General features: G+C 43.3%; 1 protein-coding gene across 4 annotated transcripts in view; it reads right to left on the minus strand.

The window, feature by feature from the left end:
• The window catches only part of ANKIB1 (ankyrin repeat and IBR domain containing 1), a 159389-nt gene that overhangs the window by 91889 nt on the left and 46585 nt on the right, over positions 1-20915 (minus strand). For all 4 annotated transcript variants that reach the window (XM_084621477.1, XM_084621478.1, XM_084621476.1 and 1 more), the window contains exon 3: positions 9400-9700. In XM_084621477.1, the coding sequence (XP_084477603.1) occupies positions 9400-9700 (301 nt within the window). The remainder of the gene's footprint in view (positions 1-9399; positions 9701-20915) is intronic.

Raw genomic sequence — 20915 nt, forward strand, 5'->3', positions numbered from 1 at the left:
TTCTGCTACAGCGAGAAACAGTCTTGGTCATTTTCTAATTCATTTGGTCCTTTGCAGGTAGAATGCTGGGACATGTCTACAATCCAAGGAATGAAGTCTTTTCTCTTCAACCGAAGCCTGGGGTTTCAGGAAGAAATAAGAGCAGCTAAAAATGCAACTTTCATTGAAAGGGGGGGCATAGAGTGTGTTGCCAAAGATTCAAATGGTGGTCTAGTGAGTATTGTCAGGATGAGACTGAGGTTCCACTAAGGTGTAGGCCTGACCACTGCTGGAAAGATCCTGACTAAGCCCTTCATTAATCTGTTTGTTGGGCAAGTAAAAATTGAACACCCATCTACTGAAGGAAGGCAGGAAATGATTGTGGCGAGATGGACCAGCAGTGAACTGATGGAAAGACCCAAGTTCTTCAATGACAGAAGATAATCTAAAGTGACTGGAATATCTGCAGAGCCTGAGGAAGATTGACTGTGCTGTGCTCAGGTAGAAAAATGTCTCCATTTAGCTAGACAGCAGTTCAGAATCTTTCCTATTTTGAGTAAGAATGGTTTGGACGACTTCCGAACATGAACATTGTAGATCTGATGCCATTTCAAACACCACACCGTGAAGTGAACTGGATCTGAATTGGGGTGTCTGATTTTGCAGTCTTCCTAAGTTAGAAGATCTGGGAAGAGGAGGTTACTTACCTGTAACTGGATGTTCTTCGAGATGTGTGATCCCTATCTGTATTTCACATGTGGATGTGCATGTATGCCATGCACCTGAGTCCAGAAGTGTTTCCTAGTAGCGTTCATAGACCTGCAAGCGCGTAGTGTGTCTCCTCGTGCCCCTAGCCAAGGGTATAAGAGGTAGCATATGTCGACACCACTCCAGTTTCTCCTCTTAACATTGCATCCTCTAGTCTGAAGCAGAAGGGAAGAAGGGCAGGTAGTGGAATATAGATAGGAACTACGCATCTCAAGAACCTCCAATTACAGATAAGTGACAACCTCTTCTTCTTCGAGTGATGGTCCCTATGTGTATTCCACTCGTGGGTGACTTGAAAGCAGTGATCAGTGCGGAGGTGGGTACAAGGATGCCAATGGAACTGCCATTGGCAATACAGCGTGGCCCACGTCTGAACGCGTTACGGAGTAGTATGCTGTAAATGTGCGGACAGAGCACCATATTGTGACTCAGCAGATGTCCTGCCATGACACATCCGCCAGTGAGGCTAAGGAGGCAGACTCCACCCACGTAGAATGCACTGTGACTCTGCCAGGAGAAGGTAGGTTGGAGTACTTGTAGCATTCAAGGATGCACCCCGACACTCATTTAGCGATTCACTGGGATGAGAGGGCTTGTCTCTTTGACCGTCTGATGATGGCAACAAAAAGTTTAGGTGACTTCCAAAAGAGGCAAGTCCTGTGGAGGTAGAATATTCAGGCATGGATGCCAAGGAGGTACAGAGTTCTGTCGGCGGGAGAGGTGTGTGGCTTTGGGTAGAACACAGGCAAGTGCATGGATTGACTGAGGTGGAATTCGGACACCTTCTCCTTGTTAAATATCATGTGGTGCGGGGGGGGGGGGGAATCTGGCATCATGGCAGCAAGCTTGCCGACATGCCTGCCCGAGGTAATGGCAAATAAGAATGCCACTTGCATTCCTTTCCTTACCCATCCAGGCTAATAGCCATTAATGGACTTAACCTCCATGAATTTATCTAGTTCCCTTTTAAACCCTGCTATAGTCCTAGCCTTCTCGACCTCCTCGGGCAAGGAGTTCCACAGGTTGACTGTGCACTGTGTGAAGAACAACTTCCTTTTATTTGTTTTAAACCTGCTGCCCATTAATTTCATTTGGTGAAAAGGAACGTTGTCCCTAGCCTCTGTTTGTCAGAGGGTGGAGATGCATGGCAGGAGAGAGATCACTTGATTGTTACCTGTTAGGTTCATTCCCTCTGGGGCACCTGGCATTGGCCACTGTCAGCAGACAGGATACTGGGCTGGATGGACCTTTGGTCTGACCCAGTATGGTCATTCTTATGTTCTTATGTTGCATAGAGAACATGTTGCCGTTGGTTCAAAGGGTGGTCTCATGAGGGCAGAAAGAATGAGGTTGAGGTCCCATGAGGGCATGAGCTTCATCATCAATGGAAAGGTGTTGATCAAGCCCTTCTTGAAGTACACAGTGATGGGGTGTGTAAAGACGGACAGGCCATCCATTGCAGGAGAAAGGTGCTAAGTGCTGCCAGATGCACTCAAATAGAGTTGAGAGCCAGTACCGATGTTTTAAAGGGCAAGGAAATAGACCAGGATGACTGGGATGGTCACTGTGTCCCCTGAGTGGTTGTGGCGATGGAAGCGTCTAGAAAGCGTCTCCATTTAGTGCAGTTGCATGTTCTGGTGGATTCCCTCCTGCTTTGGGTGAGGTTTGCCAAACCGGGGTGGAGCATGCACAGTCTACACTTGATGCCCATCCGAATACCAGACTGTGATGTGAAGAAGGTCTCGATTGGGATGATGGAGTCATCTCTGACCTTGTGTGAGGAAATCTGGGAGCGAGAAGAGACGGATAGGTGGTCAGTGAACCAGAACTTCTGCGGACAGTAGGGTGCTGTGAGGATGACGGTGGCCTTGTCCCGGCGAATCTTGAGGAGAACCTGCGGCAGGAGGGGAATGGAGTGAAAGGCATAACAGGTCGCCCGTCCAGGATTGGAGTGTGTCACCTTGAGAGCCCTTGCCTAGAACTCCCCTGGAGCAATAGAGGGGGACTTTCCGAAGTCCTTGAGAGACAAAGAAGTCCCACCGGGAGGTGCCCCACAATGCAAAGAGGTTGTGGAGCATGGTATCATGTAGCTGGTTGAAGTATACAGTTTTGCTGAGCGTGTCGTCTAAGGAATTTTGGGGGCCTGGTGCGTGGCCTGAAGTGTGACCTGGTTCCTGATGCACCAGTTCCAGAGACGGATAGACTTGGAGCAAAGAGAAGGAGACCTGGCTCCACCCTGTTTGTTGATTTATGCCACAGCAGTGATATTGTCAGAGAAGCTGAATGTGAAGGGACCATATGAGCGGGAGGAAGGCGTTGCATGTGAGACAGACTACCCTGAGTTCTAATATGTTTATGGGCAGCCTAAGTGGGCTCCCCACCCCACAAGGAAAACGTCTGTCTTGATAGTGGCCTGTGGTGCGGAGGAGCTGAAGGAGGTGTCAATCATGATCTGGAATGGATCTGACCACCAGTTGAGGGAGGTCAGCACAGGCACGGGATATGGTCTCTGCTGGGCTTGTAGGTGGAGAGAAGACAAACTTGTAGACCATGCAAGGTCATCCATGCAACGTTATGTGAGTGCAGGCCACCATACGACTTAGGAGGGAGAGGCATTATTGGACTGCGGTATGGGATTTGAGGTGAAGGCACATGATGAGGGCATTTATCAATGTGAAGCAGTCTGCCGAGAGGAAGGATCATGCTGCGATCGAGTCCAGCCTCGCCCCTATAAAGTATATTGTCTGTGTGCATGTCAAAATAGACTTGGTCTTTGTTGACACAAATACCCAGGAATGCCAGGAGGCTGAGAACACAGCAGATCACAGAGAGCACTTCCTGTTGAGATTGTGCCACCAGGAGCCAGTCGTTAAGGTACTGAGGTTAAGGTATTGTGTGGCCTAGGCATCACATCTGGCCATTATCACTCTGAAGATCTTTGTGAACACTCTTGGTGTTTTTGCTATGCTGAATGGAAGGACCCAAAATTGGTAGTTGTGGTGTCCCACCCTGAAATGGAGAAACTTCCTGTATGACAGGTGGATGTCCATGTGGAAGCAAGCATCTTCGAGAGCCACGAACCATGCTCCCTTGTGGAGGGAGAGGATGATCAATACCAGCTTCACCATCTGGAATTTGGATTCCTGATAAACATATTCAGTAACTGAAGATTATGAATGGGGTGGCATCCTCTGCCCTTCTTTGGGATGAGGCAGTACTGTGAGTAAAAGCCTCCCCCACGGTATTGGGGCAGGATACACTATCTCACACACACACACACACACACACACACACACACACACACACACCCCTTGAGGAGTAGAATGTCTGCTTCTTGTTGGAGAAGGAGTTGGTAGGAGGGCGATGAGGTGGGAAGGAGAGGAACTATCGTGCATCTGTGGTGGATGATATCCAGTACCCAATTGTCCGCTGTGGTCTAGTCCCAACAACAATAGGGCGAGATGGCCCCTGAAGATGACCTGTGGTGTGATGCTGAAGAAGTTCACAGGTCTTGACTTGCACATCAAAATTTGGCCTGCAGCTGGGAGGGGGTCCAAGAGGTGGTCGTGGTACAGACTGCTGCTGTCAAAGTGGAAGCTCTTGTAGGTGCTGATAGTAGGCTGGGTAAGATGTGTGTGGCTGCAGGCGAAAGGGTTATTTCTGGTGTCTGTATCTAGGACCAGAGCGTAAATGTCAAGGGAACGTAGCGTGGACCTTGAATTTTTGGAGTGCAGGGACTTTTCCGTCTTTTCATTGAAGAGGTTGGACTCATCACAGGAGAGGACCTCGACCGTATTTTGCACCTCCCTGAGGAAACCAGAGGATTGGAGCCGTGAGTCCCTGTGTATGACCATACTGGTGGCTACTGATCGAGAGGCGGTGTCGGCTGCGTCCACTACTGCCTGGAGGGCAACCTTGGTTGCTAGCCCCCCTTCAACCACCAGTGTCTAGAACTGCTCCTAGTATTCAGTGTCTAGAACTGCTCTAGCATTCTTGTCCTGGAACTCTGTTGGCCTGTTGTAGTTAAAATCGTATTTGGCTAGCAGAGCCTGATAGTTGGCAATATGGAACTGCAGCCCCGCAGATGAAAAAAAACTTCCTGCCCAGCATGTCCAGCCTCTTGGCCACCTTATCAGAAGAGGTGGATTTTTGTGGTTGCTGTCTTGCCCGTTCAGCAGTCGTGTGAACAACCAGGAAACTGGGAGAAGAGCGGGTGAATAAGAATTTGGCCTCCTTACCCCACACAAAGTACCATCTCTCTGCTCGCTTGGGTGTGGGTGCACATGAGGTGGGTGTGTGCCACACTGCATGGGCCTGTTCCATGGTGACCTCATTGATGGGGAGCACCACCCTGGAGAGGCCTGGGGGTTGGAGGATGTCCAGCAGCTGATGATGTCAGTCCTGGACTTCCTCCAAAGGAATCTGCAGGTCCGCTGCCACCCTCTGTAGCAAGTCCTGGTATTGCCAGTGATCATCTGACAGAGAGCGGGAAAGGGATGATCGCTTCATCCAGCAACGAGGATGCTCTGGTAGGGACAGGTGGAATCGGTAGTACCAGCTCCATGTCCTCCCCTTCCTCGTACACCAACGAGGTAAGCAGGTGTACAGGGGATGCCTGGCATGAAACCTGGGAATGGTTCTCGACGTCTCTGGTCCCCAAAGGCCAGAAGGAGGGGGTCTATCGGTTGTGGCAGGCCCCATGGGAAGGATCACAGGCTGGAGGATAGGGAGGTGTGGTTCACACATCCAGGTTCTGGCCTGGCATCAGGGAAGATGGCAGTTCCACACCCGAGAAGTCCTCTGAGTCGGAGAATGGTGCTATCAATGGCAGGACCATTTGTACAGAAGGTTGCAGTGCAGCATGAAAGGAGCAGTTTCTATGGTAGGAAGAGCAGGGGTTCATCCTTCGGCATGGGGATGTCCCAGCTGAGTGGAGGGCCCAAGAGGAGCAGATACTGTGCGTAGGGGAGGATCAACTTCTCTGCCACTTGGGCAGGGGTCCATGGAGCACCCATCGAGATGGGTGAGGTACCTCGTGGAGTGTGTGGGGTCAGCTGGACTGCAGGACGCTGTCAGAGCAGGTGGTGTCATGTGCATCAGTGAGCATTCTGGATGTTTCGGTACTGGGTTTGCCTTTGGATCCCGTTTGTGTTTGCTTTTCCTTCCAGCCAAGGGGTCTTCAGTGCCAACCTGGCAGGATCCATGCACAATGTCTCACCCAACCTGGCATGGCAAGGCTTGGGGAGGGAATGCTGCACTTACGAGCAGTCCTCTGCGGGGACCTGCTCTTGTCACTGTGAGTGTTTTTTACTCTCACACAAGGACTTGTCCTTGGCCTTTGGTATCAATGGTTCTGCACCATAAGTGGTGCTCAGAGAGGTGCTCGCGGTAAGAGGTGGCTGCTCCACAGGGAGTCCTCCTGGGCCGGGATCCAAGTGTGCTCGGGGTCACATAGCCTCTTCCACGAGATGCTTACGGAGACAGATATCACAGGCTTCCCTGGTCCTGGGCAGGAAGGACTTTCAGATAACAGCAGCGCACATCTCAGCACAGTGAGCTAAGTGCTATGGAATGTCGTTGCTCCTGCAACGTTGTTAAGGCTGCTAAGCTGCTCAGTGCTTCCCTTCTTGGATCTCTGGCATTATCAGGGTGAGCAGAGAGCACAGTCTGCTAATTCAGCAGACCTCAATGTTACTCAAAGAAAGACCGCAGGCTTGGTTCGGTGGTGAAGGCACTCAGCCAAGTTTATCGTTGACGAAGCACGATACTAGTGTCCTGGCTCCGTGGTTACAGGTACACTAACAAATATATGCCTGCGACAATGGAACCAGGTCAGTCAGCATACTAGGATGCTGTCCCCTAGGCTGGACATAGGTGCCCCTCCTATGACTTCTCCTTTTATACACTGATACAAATAAGTTACGTATTATGCTCCTGACGTGGTTAGTTACCAACCCTACACCTTGTACCTGCTAGTTCAAACAAAATGTCTTTATCCATTAGCCTGTTATCCCATCCTTATCTTACAAGAAGTTGGTGTGTTCCTGTACCATCTCTTAAGAACGTGTTTATATTTTTACTTGAGAACCTGGACGTTCTTGTACCATTCTCTCTGGTCAGGAATGTGCAGGCGTCCTCCGGTTCACAGCCTTTGATTCACACTGTTAGGTATGTCTAGGGCTCCAGCAAGGCCGACACGCACCTCGCCCAGACAGCAGAGGTACTACTGGTGCTCATTGGTCACGGAGAATGAGCACAGCAGGAGACATGGTTTTTAAAGCCCAGAATCTGGGCATAGTCCCCGGTTGGGGTGGAATCCCCAGGTTGAGGAAAGACTAACACTTCTACTATACTAGAACTACTAAAGATTATGTACATGTATATACATGGAGAAATAACTATCTTAGCAAGCTAAGAGCGAAAGTAACAAGGGGTTCTGGACTCAGCGCCCCTTACTCTCAAGTGAAGTCCTGGAAGACGGGTCCTTGGGCTTCGCAGATCTAGGTTCTGCTCTCAAGCTCATGCTTGGAGGGCCACTGCTCATCAGTTGGGGCCAACATACAGTGGATATTCCTGGCTCAGATCAGAATGAGGTCTCATAGCCTTCTGGGTGTCTCCTCAACCAAAGCTGATGAGCTTCACATGTTCACAGGGAAACGAGCGAAAGATGCTGCACTTTGTGGAAATATGTATCTTACCCAAACAGTAGAGGTTGGTGGTCGTCACTCAAACAGAAAGAACAAGGGCAAGAGACCCAATTCTTGGACTCTAGGCATAGATCCAGACCATGAGCAGGACTTCCCAGCAAAGGGAAAAACAAGATACATAAACTATACTATAAAAAATATAACTATGCTAGCCTAAAAACTAATTGTGATCTCTATTTACAGGCTATAAAAAAGAAGCTGGAGAAATCTGCGGACACAGAGGATTCTGACTCAAGCCATGCAGTGGTAAGAAGGAACTGGAGAGACATCAGCCTCTTATGCCCTTGGTCTGAAGTATGAGGAGATTGACTGCATATGCACTGGCCAACGGACACAGCTTGTTTAGAATCTCTGGGACTTGGGTGCATGGTGTGCATGCATTCCCAAATATAGAGTACACATAGGTACCAGCACTCAAAGAACTGGTATAGACAAACTTTTCTGTGCATTGTTAGGTGCTCCCAAGGAAAGGAAACAGAACAGGACTGAGAAACCAACCTAGTCACTCAGCCAAATGTGAAAGGAATGTGAGCCCCATACCCAAAGGAAAGAAACAAGGAACTTCGCATTAGCCAGTGTGGGCACAGGGAAAGATCAAAGATCTTTAGAGTGCTAGGCACAGTTACCTCCTCCTCCTATGTATTACATGTACATTTTGTTGCACTGTACAATAATGCTCAAAAATCAGATGGTTGTGAAAACAAGAGCCATGCTGGGGAAGGCAGGCTGGTAGACTTATGAGTGACTAAAAGCCACTGTGGTCAGAGCCCATCAGGCTGTCAGACCAAGGGAGTTGAAAGGAGAGAATAACTGAAGAGCGCAGTGACTCTTTCTTTCCATCATATCAAAAATTTACTGCAGGTACCAAACTAGAAAAGACTGAAAGCTGAAACGGGGCTAACAGGCAGTATCAGCATGAAACTGGAATACAATCAGAGACCTAAGCACTATTAAATCACCTGAAGGCACTAAATTAAGTGGAATTACCAGTCCAATTACACAGCAGCCATTGCCATTTAGTATCAGGTTTAAACTGATTCCTTTGCAGATCTCCCATTTAAGAGGAATTCCCAGTTAAGCTTGGTCTACACTACATACATACTTTGGTATAACTATGTCACTCAGAGGTGTGAAAAATCCACACCTCTGAGCGATGTAGTTATATTGACCTTAACCCCGTGTAGACAGTGCTATGCCGGTGGGAGAGCTCCTCCCACCAACACGGCTACCGTGTCTCATGGAGGTGGAGTTATTAAGACAATGGGAGAGCTATCTCCTGTTGGCTTAGAGCACCTTTGCCAGATGTGCTACAGCTGTAGTGTAGACCTGTTTTAAGAGTGCCCAGAATTAGTGGCAGATACTATACAGAATTTTCACATACATTAGAATTTGTTGTTGTTGGTAAACTGCAGTTATGCTAGCACAGAGAGTAGAGTTCATTCTTCAATCAGCAGGTGGAGACTATGGCCTACACACGTATAAGGTATTCTTGAGGCAGGAGGTGAGTAGTTAAAACTCCTCCAGTCACAGCTGTTTTCACATATCGAGTAGGGTAAACAAGCTTATAAAATTTGGCTCAGGTAGCTATTTATTTCATTTTTCTGTTCCGTATTTCTCGAACATTAAATTCCTTTAATTAACTATTATTATTAATAACTAGTATGGTTCTTCCTCATACTATATGGTTTAATCTTATAAAGTTAATGTTATAAGTATATGTAGTTTGATTTTCCTTTGATCTCTCCTCAGTTCATGTGGCTACCTGATAGTTTATTGTTCTGTTTCTTTCAGATTTACAAATGTAGCATTCTAAATGGACTTTCCCCCATCTTTGTAATTCTTAAGTTTGTATTAAAATTTTTCTCTTTGTGTAATAGCTTTGTTGAATACATATATAAATACCACAATATAACCACAAATCTGTATATTTATATCTGATTTTTACCTCTACACAGGTTTTCATCCCTGAGGCAGCAGCGTAGTGCAAAGGTGTATTTTTTTTGTTATCAACAGCATCAATAGCTGCTCGTTCATATTCTCCTTGGTCAAGCTTTGCTCCTTTCCATTTTAGGATCATTTGCAGACAATCTGCTCTTCTGATATCATCTTCAGAGGGTCGTGCCAAGCGAGGATGGAGAGCTCCCTCAGCTATCATAATTTGAGGTCCCATACACAGCAAGTGCATAGATGTCTCATTGTGCACATTTCGTTTATTTGGGTTTCCATCTCTAACAAAAAGAAAAGTCCTACATGGAAAAATGAAGAAAAATAATCAGTATATAATGTAATTTATTATTTTGATAAAGTAAGTCAAAGCAAAGAATTTTCATTATGGCTGCTACTCTCTTCTAGCCAAGATTTTCATTTATCCTATCCAATGATAAATTAAAAATATTTCACAAGTGTGAAGAGCTGGCTATGATCTTAGTCTCTTGAGCTGTGCTGCTCAAATATGGAAGTAAAACTAAAAATATTACTAATCTCTCTCATTTGTGTGGTGTTCCTGGGTTGCTTTAATTACCCCCTTTATTCTCTTCCAAAGGCCCCAAATTGCTTTGACCTTCCTTTCCATGGAAAAAGGCTGGATGTAATTCACTCCAGAGTTCATGAATCCTGGTCTGAATGCTCACTTGTAGTAGGTCATTCAAGAGAGAGACTTGAGGTGTGTTTCTTCCCTCCAGGCACAATTACTCCCAACCCTTGTCCTTTACTCTTGGAAGTGAGTTACTGTCAAAATCAGCCATAATCTCTAATCCCAGAGTAGCAGTAAAATACAGCACCACTAAAACACCCCTGAATAGTGCATTTTACTCACAATGCAAGAAAAAAAATCTTCTGTGCAATAAATTCAACTGATACACCAAGAAACAGAAGACGATTCAGAATACACATTAAAATTCATGTTTTAAGCAGAATTTGTAAATATTCTGACATGGATCACTTCTATTTATGTACTTATTGTTTTAATACTGATATAGCTCATGATTTGCAAAGGCATGCTGACAGTTGCAAACAAACTTTTCCACCTTTAAAGTGCAGTCAGTGTTTAACAAAACCTCTTCTTATTTTTTCCTCCACCAGGCTGTAAACTCATTCAAGACAAAGGTACCAAAGATTTTCTTTCTTCAAAGTATTTCAGAAGTATTTTAAAATTAAGATAGTTATTTTTTTTTCCTACTAGCAGTGCAAAAATTGAGAAAAGTTTCTTCCACAATATGTAAAGTTTTACACTCAGAGGTCTCAGTAATAAGCCCCTCCCCGTTCTGAGGAATGAGGGGCTTAAGTAGGGGCTACCAGTCTGGTACTCTCCTTACCAAGCAAATGAGTGGGAAGTGGATCGAGTGGGGAGTGGGAAGAGCCGAGGTTCTGTCCTGCCCCCAATGCAAAATCTCATGCCCCAGAGATAGTCCAGATGGGGAAGTAATCTGTACCAGTGAAAAGGTGCAGCTTTTTCTCCTTTGAGGCTATGGGAAAGCAACAGATTGTGATTCCTGGAGTCACAATCTGGTTCCTGCCCCGCTTTACTTTGCCCCTTACACAGGCAGGATTATAAAATTACAATCCAGTTTTGAAAGAAGAGAATTAGGGCACATTACACCAGTACAATTGGGTTCTAACTTGATTGGGCCCTTGGTCTCTATTTAAAAAATTATCCTTAAAGGAGGGTAAGCAATTGGCAATTTGTGGGAGGAAGAAAATGGGGTCTTTGTAGGTGGCTGGGAGGAATCTGCAGCAGGGTAGTGAATTCAAGGGAAAAGAAAGATAATAGCAGGGAATGGAGTGGAAAGCAAAATCAAGGACTTTGCATGGAGCTAAGCAGGATGGATCATCTGGGAGGAGCTAGGAGATGGACATGGGACTTTGCATGCATTTGAAAAGGTCATTTGCAGAGATACTCTCAACTACTCCAACCCCAGCCACATGCAAAATCAGCCAAACTCTCTGTCCACCCATATTCCAGCTGCTGCTTGCTTTAATGTGAGGGCCTTCGGACTCCCTCCTCACAGCTTGTGAAAACCAAAAGAACCCCAAATACTTAATTTTTAACTGTATTTTGGAATTTCACTGAAGACGAGTCAAGGTTCCTTCCCCACTCTGAACTCTAGGGTACAGATGTGGGGACCTGCATGAAAGACCCCCCCAAGCTTATTCTTACCAGTTTAGGTTAAAACTTCCCCAACGTACAAACTATTTTACCTTTTGTCCCTGGACCTTATGCTGCCACCACCAAAGCGTCTAACAAAAATAATAGGGGAAGTGCCCACTTGGAAATGTGGGGTTGGGGTGCAGGAGGGGTGTGGGGTGCAGGGGGGAGCTCAGGGCAGGGAGTTGGGGAATGGGGTGCAGGAGGGATGCGAGCTCCAGCCTGGCCCTGCTTACCTGGAGCGGTTCCAGGGTGGCAGTGGCGCACACCAGGGCCAGGCCAGGGCAGGCTCCCTACCTGCCTGCCCTGGCCCCGGTCCCACGCCACTCTGGGAAGCGGACGGCACCATGTCCCTGAGGCCCCTGAGGGAAGGGCGGGCGGAGAGCAGAGGGCTGAGTGTGCTGCCCTTGACTTTGGGTACCTCCTGCGAAGCTCCCACCGGCCATGGTTCCCCATTCCCCACTCACGGGGGGGGGGGGGGGGGAATCCCATGAGCCAGATCCAGATCCAGCCTGCAGACTGTAGTTTGCCCACCCCAGTGTAGACACGGTGTTGCTCTCAGAAGCCGTCCCACAATGCCCCCCACTGACAGTACAAGCAGTGCAAGCACTCCTGGTGAGGACATGCACCGCTGACACAAGGGGCATTGCGTGGACAAGCAAAAGGGATTTAATTACTGGGGCAGCTGTATGCTGACATAATTTAGGTCGACAATTTTGTAGTGTAGACATGACTTAAGAAATTATAGTACTTGCTCTTTGAAGTTGACTGGGAACAATTAACAAAAGTGAAGCTGTTTGAGCAGCATATTCCAGAAGTCCTGAGGTCTTTCTGAGTGTAGCCTTCATTGATTTGAGATCTACAATACTGTTCTCTCACGAGAAGGGAAAACCTATAATGGCAGCAGGCCGTAAAAGAGACCCAGTTTGGGAATATTTTAACGAAGTTCCTCTCCCTGTGGGTAAGACAGGCATGCGTGCAAAATGCAAACAGTGCAACAAAGAAATGCAAGGCCTGGTTGCCCAAATGAAACAAGATCATGAGAAGTGTTCCTTCTCAGGAGGAAGCTGTGCTGAAGATGATGAAAGGAACATGTTTCAACATGCAGGATCTTCAGGTTGTTAAACTTTTTTATTTCATACTTTTTTCTTAAGGACTGCCTGTTTTCCTTCTGGACTATTCTTGAATTCTCACATTTGAGCAAAAAATATACTTGTTACTCTATGGTATGGTCATTTTAGATAAAGTTGTGATAAAAAACCCAAAAAACCTGAAATAGGCAGATCTTCCTTTTACAATTTCACCTTTAAAGTAGTACTGAGTATCAGTGAATGAAATGAGTAATACTAAATGAGCAGTATGGTAATAATAATTAAATAACTGCATTCACTTGTTTTGTTTAGGAGAATTTATCCTCAACATACAAGATTCTGAAGACTATCCACCTTCAAGAGCACCATCATTTTCTATAGTTTCAGAGTTATCTGCCAATGATAGTGTTTCAGTCACATCATGTATGTTACATAGCCACAGTATAGCACCTGTAACAAAAAGAAAAAAAAAACTCCATCATCCAGAAACAACCATAGATAAGTTTGTGATAAGAACCAGCAGATTACAAAAAGAGGTAATTGATGAAAAAATTGCCAGGTTTGTTTATGCAACAAACTCTCCTTTCTGTATGATTAAGAACCCACACTTCAACAACATGGTTCAGGTATTAAGACCAGGATACAGTCCACCCAACAGAGCAGATGTCACAGGCAAATTTCTGGATAAAGCGTATGAAAGAAATTGAGCAGTGTGCAAAAGGTCTAGAGGGTAAAATCGTTAACCTGAGTCTTGATGAGTGGAGCAATGTCCACAATGATCCTGTTGTATGGGCTTTTGTGAGAACAGAAGAAGGGAATGTCTTCCTTACAGAAACAATTGATACATCAGGAAATGCACACAGAGCAGAATACTTTACAAGCAGCAGTAAAAGCTATAACAAACTGTGAAAAAAAAATTCAAATGTCTAGTACGCAGCTTGTTCACAGACAATGCTTCAAATGTATCCAAGATTAGAAGAAATTATTTAGAAGAGAGTCCCAAGCTAGTAACATACGGTTGCAGTGCTCAGTTGATGCACCTCCTAACCAAAGACTTCCGTGTTCCAGAAATCAAGGCTCATGTTGAAATCGCGAAATGCTTCCGTAACCACCAGCAGCAGCTACGCTGAAGAAAAGGGGAGGAACCAAGCTCACTCTCTCACAAGATGTGCGATGGAACTCAGTAGTGGACTGTTTTGAGCACTGTATCAAGAACTGGCCTAATCTGATGACAGTTTATGAACAAAATCGTGAAAAAACAGATGGCGTTCTCACAGCCAAAGTTCTCAACATTGGGCTTAAGAGAAATGTTGAACACCCTGAAGCCTATTTCTGTAGGCTTGAACAAAATGCAGGGAAATAGCTGTTTTATGGCGGATGCTGTTGAAATTTGGAAGGAACTGAGTAAGACCTTAAAAAGAGAAATATGCAACGACAGAGTTAAATTACAAGCATTAAAAAAATGAATGGGACAAGCACTATCTCCAGCTCATTTTCTTGTGAATATTCTCAATACTCGGTACCAGGGTCAAAGCTTAACTGCCGAAGAAGAGGAGTTGGCTATGACATGGACATCCAGCAATCATCCCTCCATAATGACAACTATAATAAACTTAGAGCTAAGGGTGAACCATTGAAGAAATATATGTTTGCTGATGAGGTTTTAAAGAAAGTCACACCAGTGAACTGGTGGAAGTCACTTAAGCACTTGGATTCAGAGACTGTTGAAGTGATAATCTCACTTTTAACAGCAGGAGCTTCTTCTGCCAGTGAAGAAAGAATATTTTCTTCCTTTGGACTAATTCATTCCAAACTGAGAAATTGTTTGGGACCTGAAAAAGCAGGAAAGCTTGCTTTTCTTTTCCAGATTCTGAACAAACAAGAAAATGAAGGTAAAGATGACGGAGTTAGCTCCAAAAGTCAATATTTTAAAGTTTCTCATGTTGACTTGGCTGACAGTCGACTTTTGTGGGGGGTTTTTTATATTTCATTTAACTATATTAGTTAAAAACAATTTTAACAAAAACAAACCTGATTTTAAAAAACGTGAATGTTTAACTAAACTTAAAAATTCGTATGCTTTTTTTGTTAAAATATTATATGTTTGCTGTTGAAGAAAAAAAATTCCAGAATACATAACATTGTTGTTTTAGTTAAATAAAACAATTTAAATGTCTGTCTGGTGATGTTCTCCTCTTAATACAGCATGGCAAGAAAATCCTCCAAACAATAATGATTAACCTGTTGAATTGGAGATATTCCACCTCCCAATGACTTCATAAATATCTGCTTCAATTATCTTTGGTAAATAAAATAACCAAACAACCATTCATTTTCTGATATATCTGTATAACTAATCTGAAAAGTTTTCAAAATAAATCAGTTTAAAAATGTATAGTGTGTACCTTCTAAAAATAAAACCTACATCTATCTCTGAGTTGTGAAGAATATGTATTATGGTTATAACAACCAACAAGAATGCACTTTTAGGTAGAAATCCATGATTAAATCGAGCCTTCCTGACTAAACCATAATTTAAATCATAATTACATCATAAATTAAATTAAATAAATAAATTAAATCATAATTAAATAATAAATTAAATTAAATCATAATTTAAATCTATTTGATTTAAAGCAAATCCACCCTGCTCTCAAGTGACCAACTCAGGTAGACTCACTGAAGGGAGCTCACAGTGTGAATCACGCATGCTGACAACTCAGAGGTTCAGTCCCAGGAGGCAGTGAAGCAAAACAGCTTACCCTAGTGAAAGTGTGTAACCTTAAGGGGGCTGACACACTGAAGGGGTCCTCCCAGGGACTGTTCCAGAGTTATTCAAGAGCACTGGACCTGTGGATCCGTGACACTACACAGAATCACTTTGTCAGTGATATGTTATGCTTTACTGTCACTAATGTCAAACAAGCGTTAATCAAGTTTTTGTTGTCAACAGCAGTATATTCTGACCACTATGTTTGAGTTCTTTTTCTATGGCAACTTATTTCCAACCATCAGCTGATGGAGATGATCATCAGAAATTTTCTTTAGTAAGTACAGTGAAAGTGGCATTTTGATCCAAATAAAATCTAATTACAAAGAACATCGGGATCCAACAATTACGCTGATGAATCACCACTACCCATGGATCTGCATACTTAAATGTAGCATCTGCTAAAACTAATGCCCAATATGTTGTTTGCCTCTTAAACCTATGAAACAATGTACAAGTCTCTATTTTACAGATGCCTACTGAAATTAGTTCTTTTTGATCTCACAAAATTATAAACACAGTAAGATTTTAAACTAGGGCAATATAAATGTCTTTTCAAATTCACAGATTCTATTTGTGTTCTCTTCACCAAAAATAGCCAATTATTTAATAATAAAAAAAGATCTGAGCCTTGCAGTTCAAAGGTGGATGGATATGAACTAGGTATTGACAGACCGAATTTCTAAGAAGTTAGTCAGCTAATATAGCAGAAGGGACAGAAGTCACCTGCTGAAGAGAAAGCTGGGAGGATCGTCACATGGAAACTTTTAACTGGACACACTTCCACACTAAAACAAAAAAGTTAAAATCTCTGTAATTCAAGAAAATGATACAAATATTTTGGTATTTGAAGATTTCCGTTTTTGCATGTGCAACATCAAATAAGAACATATTGAAAATTTCTTGATTTAGAACAAGGAAAAAATCCTCCAATGTTTCAAAGTTACCCAATGAAGATAACAGATTTATATGTCAGAGTTGTTTTGGCCAAGGACTGAATCGTTTCCCCTGCCAGTTGTCACTAATCATGCCAGCTACCAAGAGTTCTTCTTGAAACTTTTCTTTTCTCTCTCAGTTCTGCTCAGGAAGTATGTAACAACAAGAAGTTAGAGACGAAGGATGGTCTAGGAAGGAATGGTCATCTTGTGGTTAAGCACTGAATGGCATGGTTTTTACCAGCAGTGGTTTTTACTGCCCCAAAAAAAAAGTTTTTAAAATAAAAAAGGCCTTAAACTGGGACTACACAGCACAATACACTTAGTTGTAGTTATACACTCAAATTGGGGTTGCATAAAGCAGTAGAATCGGAGATTTAGAGTTGCATGAATAAAAAGCAAAAAACTGTAGTGGGTGTAATACTAATTTATGTAATTATAGTACTGAACATCAGAATGTCTATGTATTTTGGTTTGGCATTTTCTTAAGGAAGTTACACATCCTGGCTCATATTTCAGTTTTCAATATTAAAGAAATGAAAGTAAAAACACATTCAATTATGTGAACATGACAAGAATGCAGAGTTGTAGGCCTGAAGCAATCAGAAGCATGCAGAGAGTTTCAGATTGCCAATCCAGGTCCATTTGGCCACGTAGCATTCTGTAGCAGAAGACCAACTTTGATGCAGTGAATAGACCAAACCTATTCCTCAGTTTTTAGTGGATGAACCTTTTCAAACTTTGGATACATTCTATACTTGCTGAACCTGCTGGACACAGATACAATTATTTTTCCCAGATTCCTGGTTTAAATCGAGTTTAAACCAATATATATCAGTGCCCTGTCCTAAACTAGTTTTTCATGGGAAATAGGAAGTGTGGAAATAGGACAAGATGTCTGAAGAGGGGAGACATTTTCTCCTTCCTCCTCTAAAACTTCAGGATACAATACTCAGGTCACCATTTACATGGTGACAACACAGGTGACCTGAATCACTTTACACATTACAAAACACCTGTCTCAACCAAATCCCAAAAATTAAAAAAAGGGGAAAAAAATATTTCCTGTTTCCAAATCACTGGAAAAGATACTGAACTCAGCATGGCTATTCCCTCATGAAAAAAGATGCATTACCAGCATCTCTCAAAAATTATGCCAAATTCAACCAGGAAACTCACAAGATTTGTTCTAGATAAATTTCTCTGTATAACACCTTAGCCAGTACTTCTCACACTCCAAGAAGTTCCTGATCCCCATCACTCTGAGAGGCACCATGGTTTGAACATCAGGTCTGCACAGACCTCTTCCCAACCCACCACTCATAAAAGCCCCAGAAGTAGTAGTCACCAAGACAACTGGAAAAGGAATCAAGGGGTGGGGGGGAATGAAATTGTTCAAGATTGTCTTCTTATACTTTCTGTGCAATACCTGCTTGTGATGTTAAAAACATTTTTGGTCACATCTTTCTTATGCAACATGTTGGCAATCTCACTGAAGTTCCCTTTGATGGTATTAATTTGCTTGGAGATTCCCTAGGAAAATGTCTGAAAGGTTTATCAGAACTCAAGAAGATAATGCTGCAATATACATCCTTCAGGAAGTCACGGAGGAGTTATGTTCTTATTTGATACAACAGGAATTTTCAGGCTAGGCAGAATCACCTGAACAATCATCTTTTTAATTCAACTGGAAGCAGCACATACTTCCCTAGTAAATACTAACTAGTTGACCAAGACCCTCTTGTGGAGGCTTCTCAGCCAGACAGTGAACACATTTGCCAGCCCAGGACTTTGTTCCTGCAGTGAAAAGCCTAATAATATTTTCACCTCCAGGTGGGTTGGTCTTATCACTGAAGGATGGACACTAGAGAAAATTTTTTAAAAGCACCTTTAATTGAATTTTAGGATCCTCTCCACTTCCTTTTATCCATAGGGAAACTTTTCCTGTAGAATGTCATCCTGTGCATTCAAAGAGAGAAAGTTATTTCTCCTCCAGATCCTTCACAGCTACTAAATGAGCAGCTCGGTGTTGTAGATCTCTGTTCTACATCTGTCACTAAGAAAAGCTCGTTTCCAGATGGAAACATTTGTTCTTCTGATCAAGAAAGTAGTCCCACAGGACTTTCTCAGATCTGTTGATCTCCCTCCATATCCCCAACGTCCCTGCCACCAAAGCTTCCTCCACTTCAGTCCGGGACCAAAGCTAACAGTTGCAAGTAATGCACTTTGGTCTTTCTTCTTCACCTTGTGTATTCACAAGGTATTTATCAAACTAGTATTGAGCCTGAGAAAAGAAGGCATAAAAGTCTGTCATTACTTGGAAAGCTTCCTGGTAAAATTGCAAACATCCAAAGTCCCAGCACATCGTACACAGCAAACTGTCTCATCCTCTGACATATAGAAATGAAATCTCTAAATCAGAGCCATCTACAATCAAGGCAAAGCTGAGTGGCTGTAAGCTGAGTGGCTTAGCAAAAGATTTGGAACAATATTGTCAGAAAATCATTGAGTAGGGGCATCCAAATGATTTCTTCACTAACTGGATCTAGCCACAGGTGAAAAAAAAAAAAGTGTCCCATTTTCTTCTCATAACACTGAAATCCACAAGACTGGAACAAGAATCTGCTCAAATTTCCCTGGACAGGTTTTAAGGCACATGTCTTCTCTTTAGCCCCTTTAACCAAATAAAAAAAAAATTGTCCAGAAAAAAAAAATCAATCCTCATATGCTAATTTACACAATTTTGTGTTTATTTACTGGAAAGAGCAAATAAGACTCAGGGTGTTCACACTGCTTTTTGGACCACTGAAAGTTTCATAATAAAATTTCAGTAACTTAAGGGGGGTGCTTTAGACAAACTTGCTTACTCTAATGTCAAAATCCTCGTTATGACCAACTAAACACTCTACTAAAATAAATGGGGCAGCTTACATTTCTGGGTGGGCAATCAATGCAATTGGCTGCAGATCAAACAAAACAGCAAGTATTGATTTCCAAATTGAACACTGATAGAACTGAGCATCCTGGAGGTAATTTCTACATTTTATTTATTGATTTTAGTAGTTAAAGAAAGGAATACATCAACTCAGAGCTTTGGTTGCCAGAAAGGAATACAACAATATAAGCAATTCAAACATCTTAAACACATTCTCGTTGACTCAGCTGAACACAAAAATAAGATCAGGTGTCTCGGCAACATTTTAAAATGATCTAAACAAGTCCCACTTACTTTGTCCTCCACTTGGAAGAGGAGAAAAAGAAGAGACATGAAGAGATAAGGATGCAGAAATAAAAGTTGGCTACTGCAAGAGGTTCTTTCCGAGTCTGTCAATTATTTTAGCTTTTTCAAGTATTATTAATAATTGAAACAACTGAAACCAGGCCATACTGCATAACTTGTGCAAAGTGGATGTAGAGTGGCTGGAGATGGCAGAGGAATTCTCCACTGACGTAAGCCTGGTGTGGGCAGCTCCACCTCCTTCTATGCCAGCAGTTCTTACCACTCTTGGCATAAAAAGATGTGTGACACTGGCAGACCAGATGCCAAAGGTGTCAGCTGAGAACTGTCAAACTCACAGCTGGAAACCAGGCCAATTCACTTGTGTAGGAGTTCAGATCCAAGTGACTGTTAAACGTACAAGAATGTATTTTCCGTTTAAACTTCATGAAAACTAATGGGACGTTACATGCATTGTTTCTACTTATCTGTATCCTGTTATAATGTAATAGCAAACATTTACACTGTAACTAAAATAACCCATCAAACAAGAAAGAAGCCTTATGTAATGCAAATGAAGAACTTTAAGAAGAAAACGCTAATTCCGGCACGTTTGGAGGCACATGGCAATTGTGCGGGATGATCAGAGATCAAAGACTCGGAATGTGCTTCTCTCTTTGCCAATCAAAGAAAGAGCCCACGTGGGTAGTGACCCTGTCGGTTTGTTTTTTGAGACAAAAAAAGCTGTAAATATGGACTCAGGAAAAGATCCTTCATCTCTGGACTGTTTGGATTCTAACAGGACAGAATAACAAAGATGATGATTCTGGGTAGCCTCGAGAGACTTTTGGGAAACTGGCAGATTACCACATTATGGACCCTGATTTATCTGTATATATATTTTACCTGCTTTAGCTTCTCAATAACTCATTTCTTTTCTTAACTAATAAACCTTTATTACTTTACTATAGAATTGGCTACCAATATCTGTCTTTGGTGTGAGATCTAGGATGCAACCCGACCTGGGTGAGAGACTGGTCTCTCGGGACTGGGAGTAACCTGGAATGCGTGTGATTTTTGGTGTTACCATTTATTGCAGTCCAGCCTGTCTGTCTAAAGGGATTTTCTCGGATTTCATTATAAGACTACTGTAGTTCTTTGGGAGTTCACATTTGGTACTGGGTTTGTGAAATCTAATTATAACATATACCACCAGTTTGAGGGGTCTGCCTTGGTTTTGACAGTCTGCCCTGAAGTAGGCACTCATGGCCACAAGCCACTCCAGCCAGCATGATAGGTACATC

This window comes from Lepidochelys olivacea (assembly GCF_965140295.1).
Source record: "Lepidochelys olivacea isolate rLepOli2 genome assembly, chromosome: 2".
Lineage (NCBI taxonomy): Eukaryota > Metazoa > Chordata > Testudines > Cheloniidae > Lepidochelys > Lepidochelys olivacea.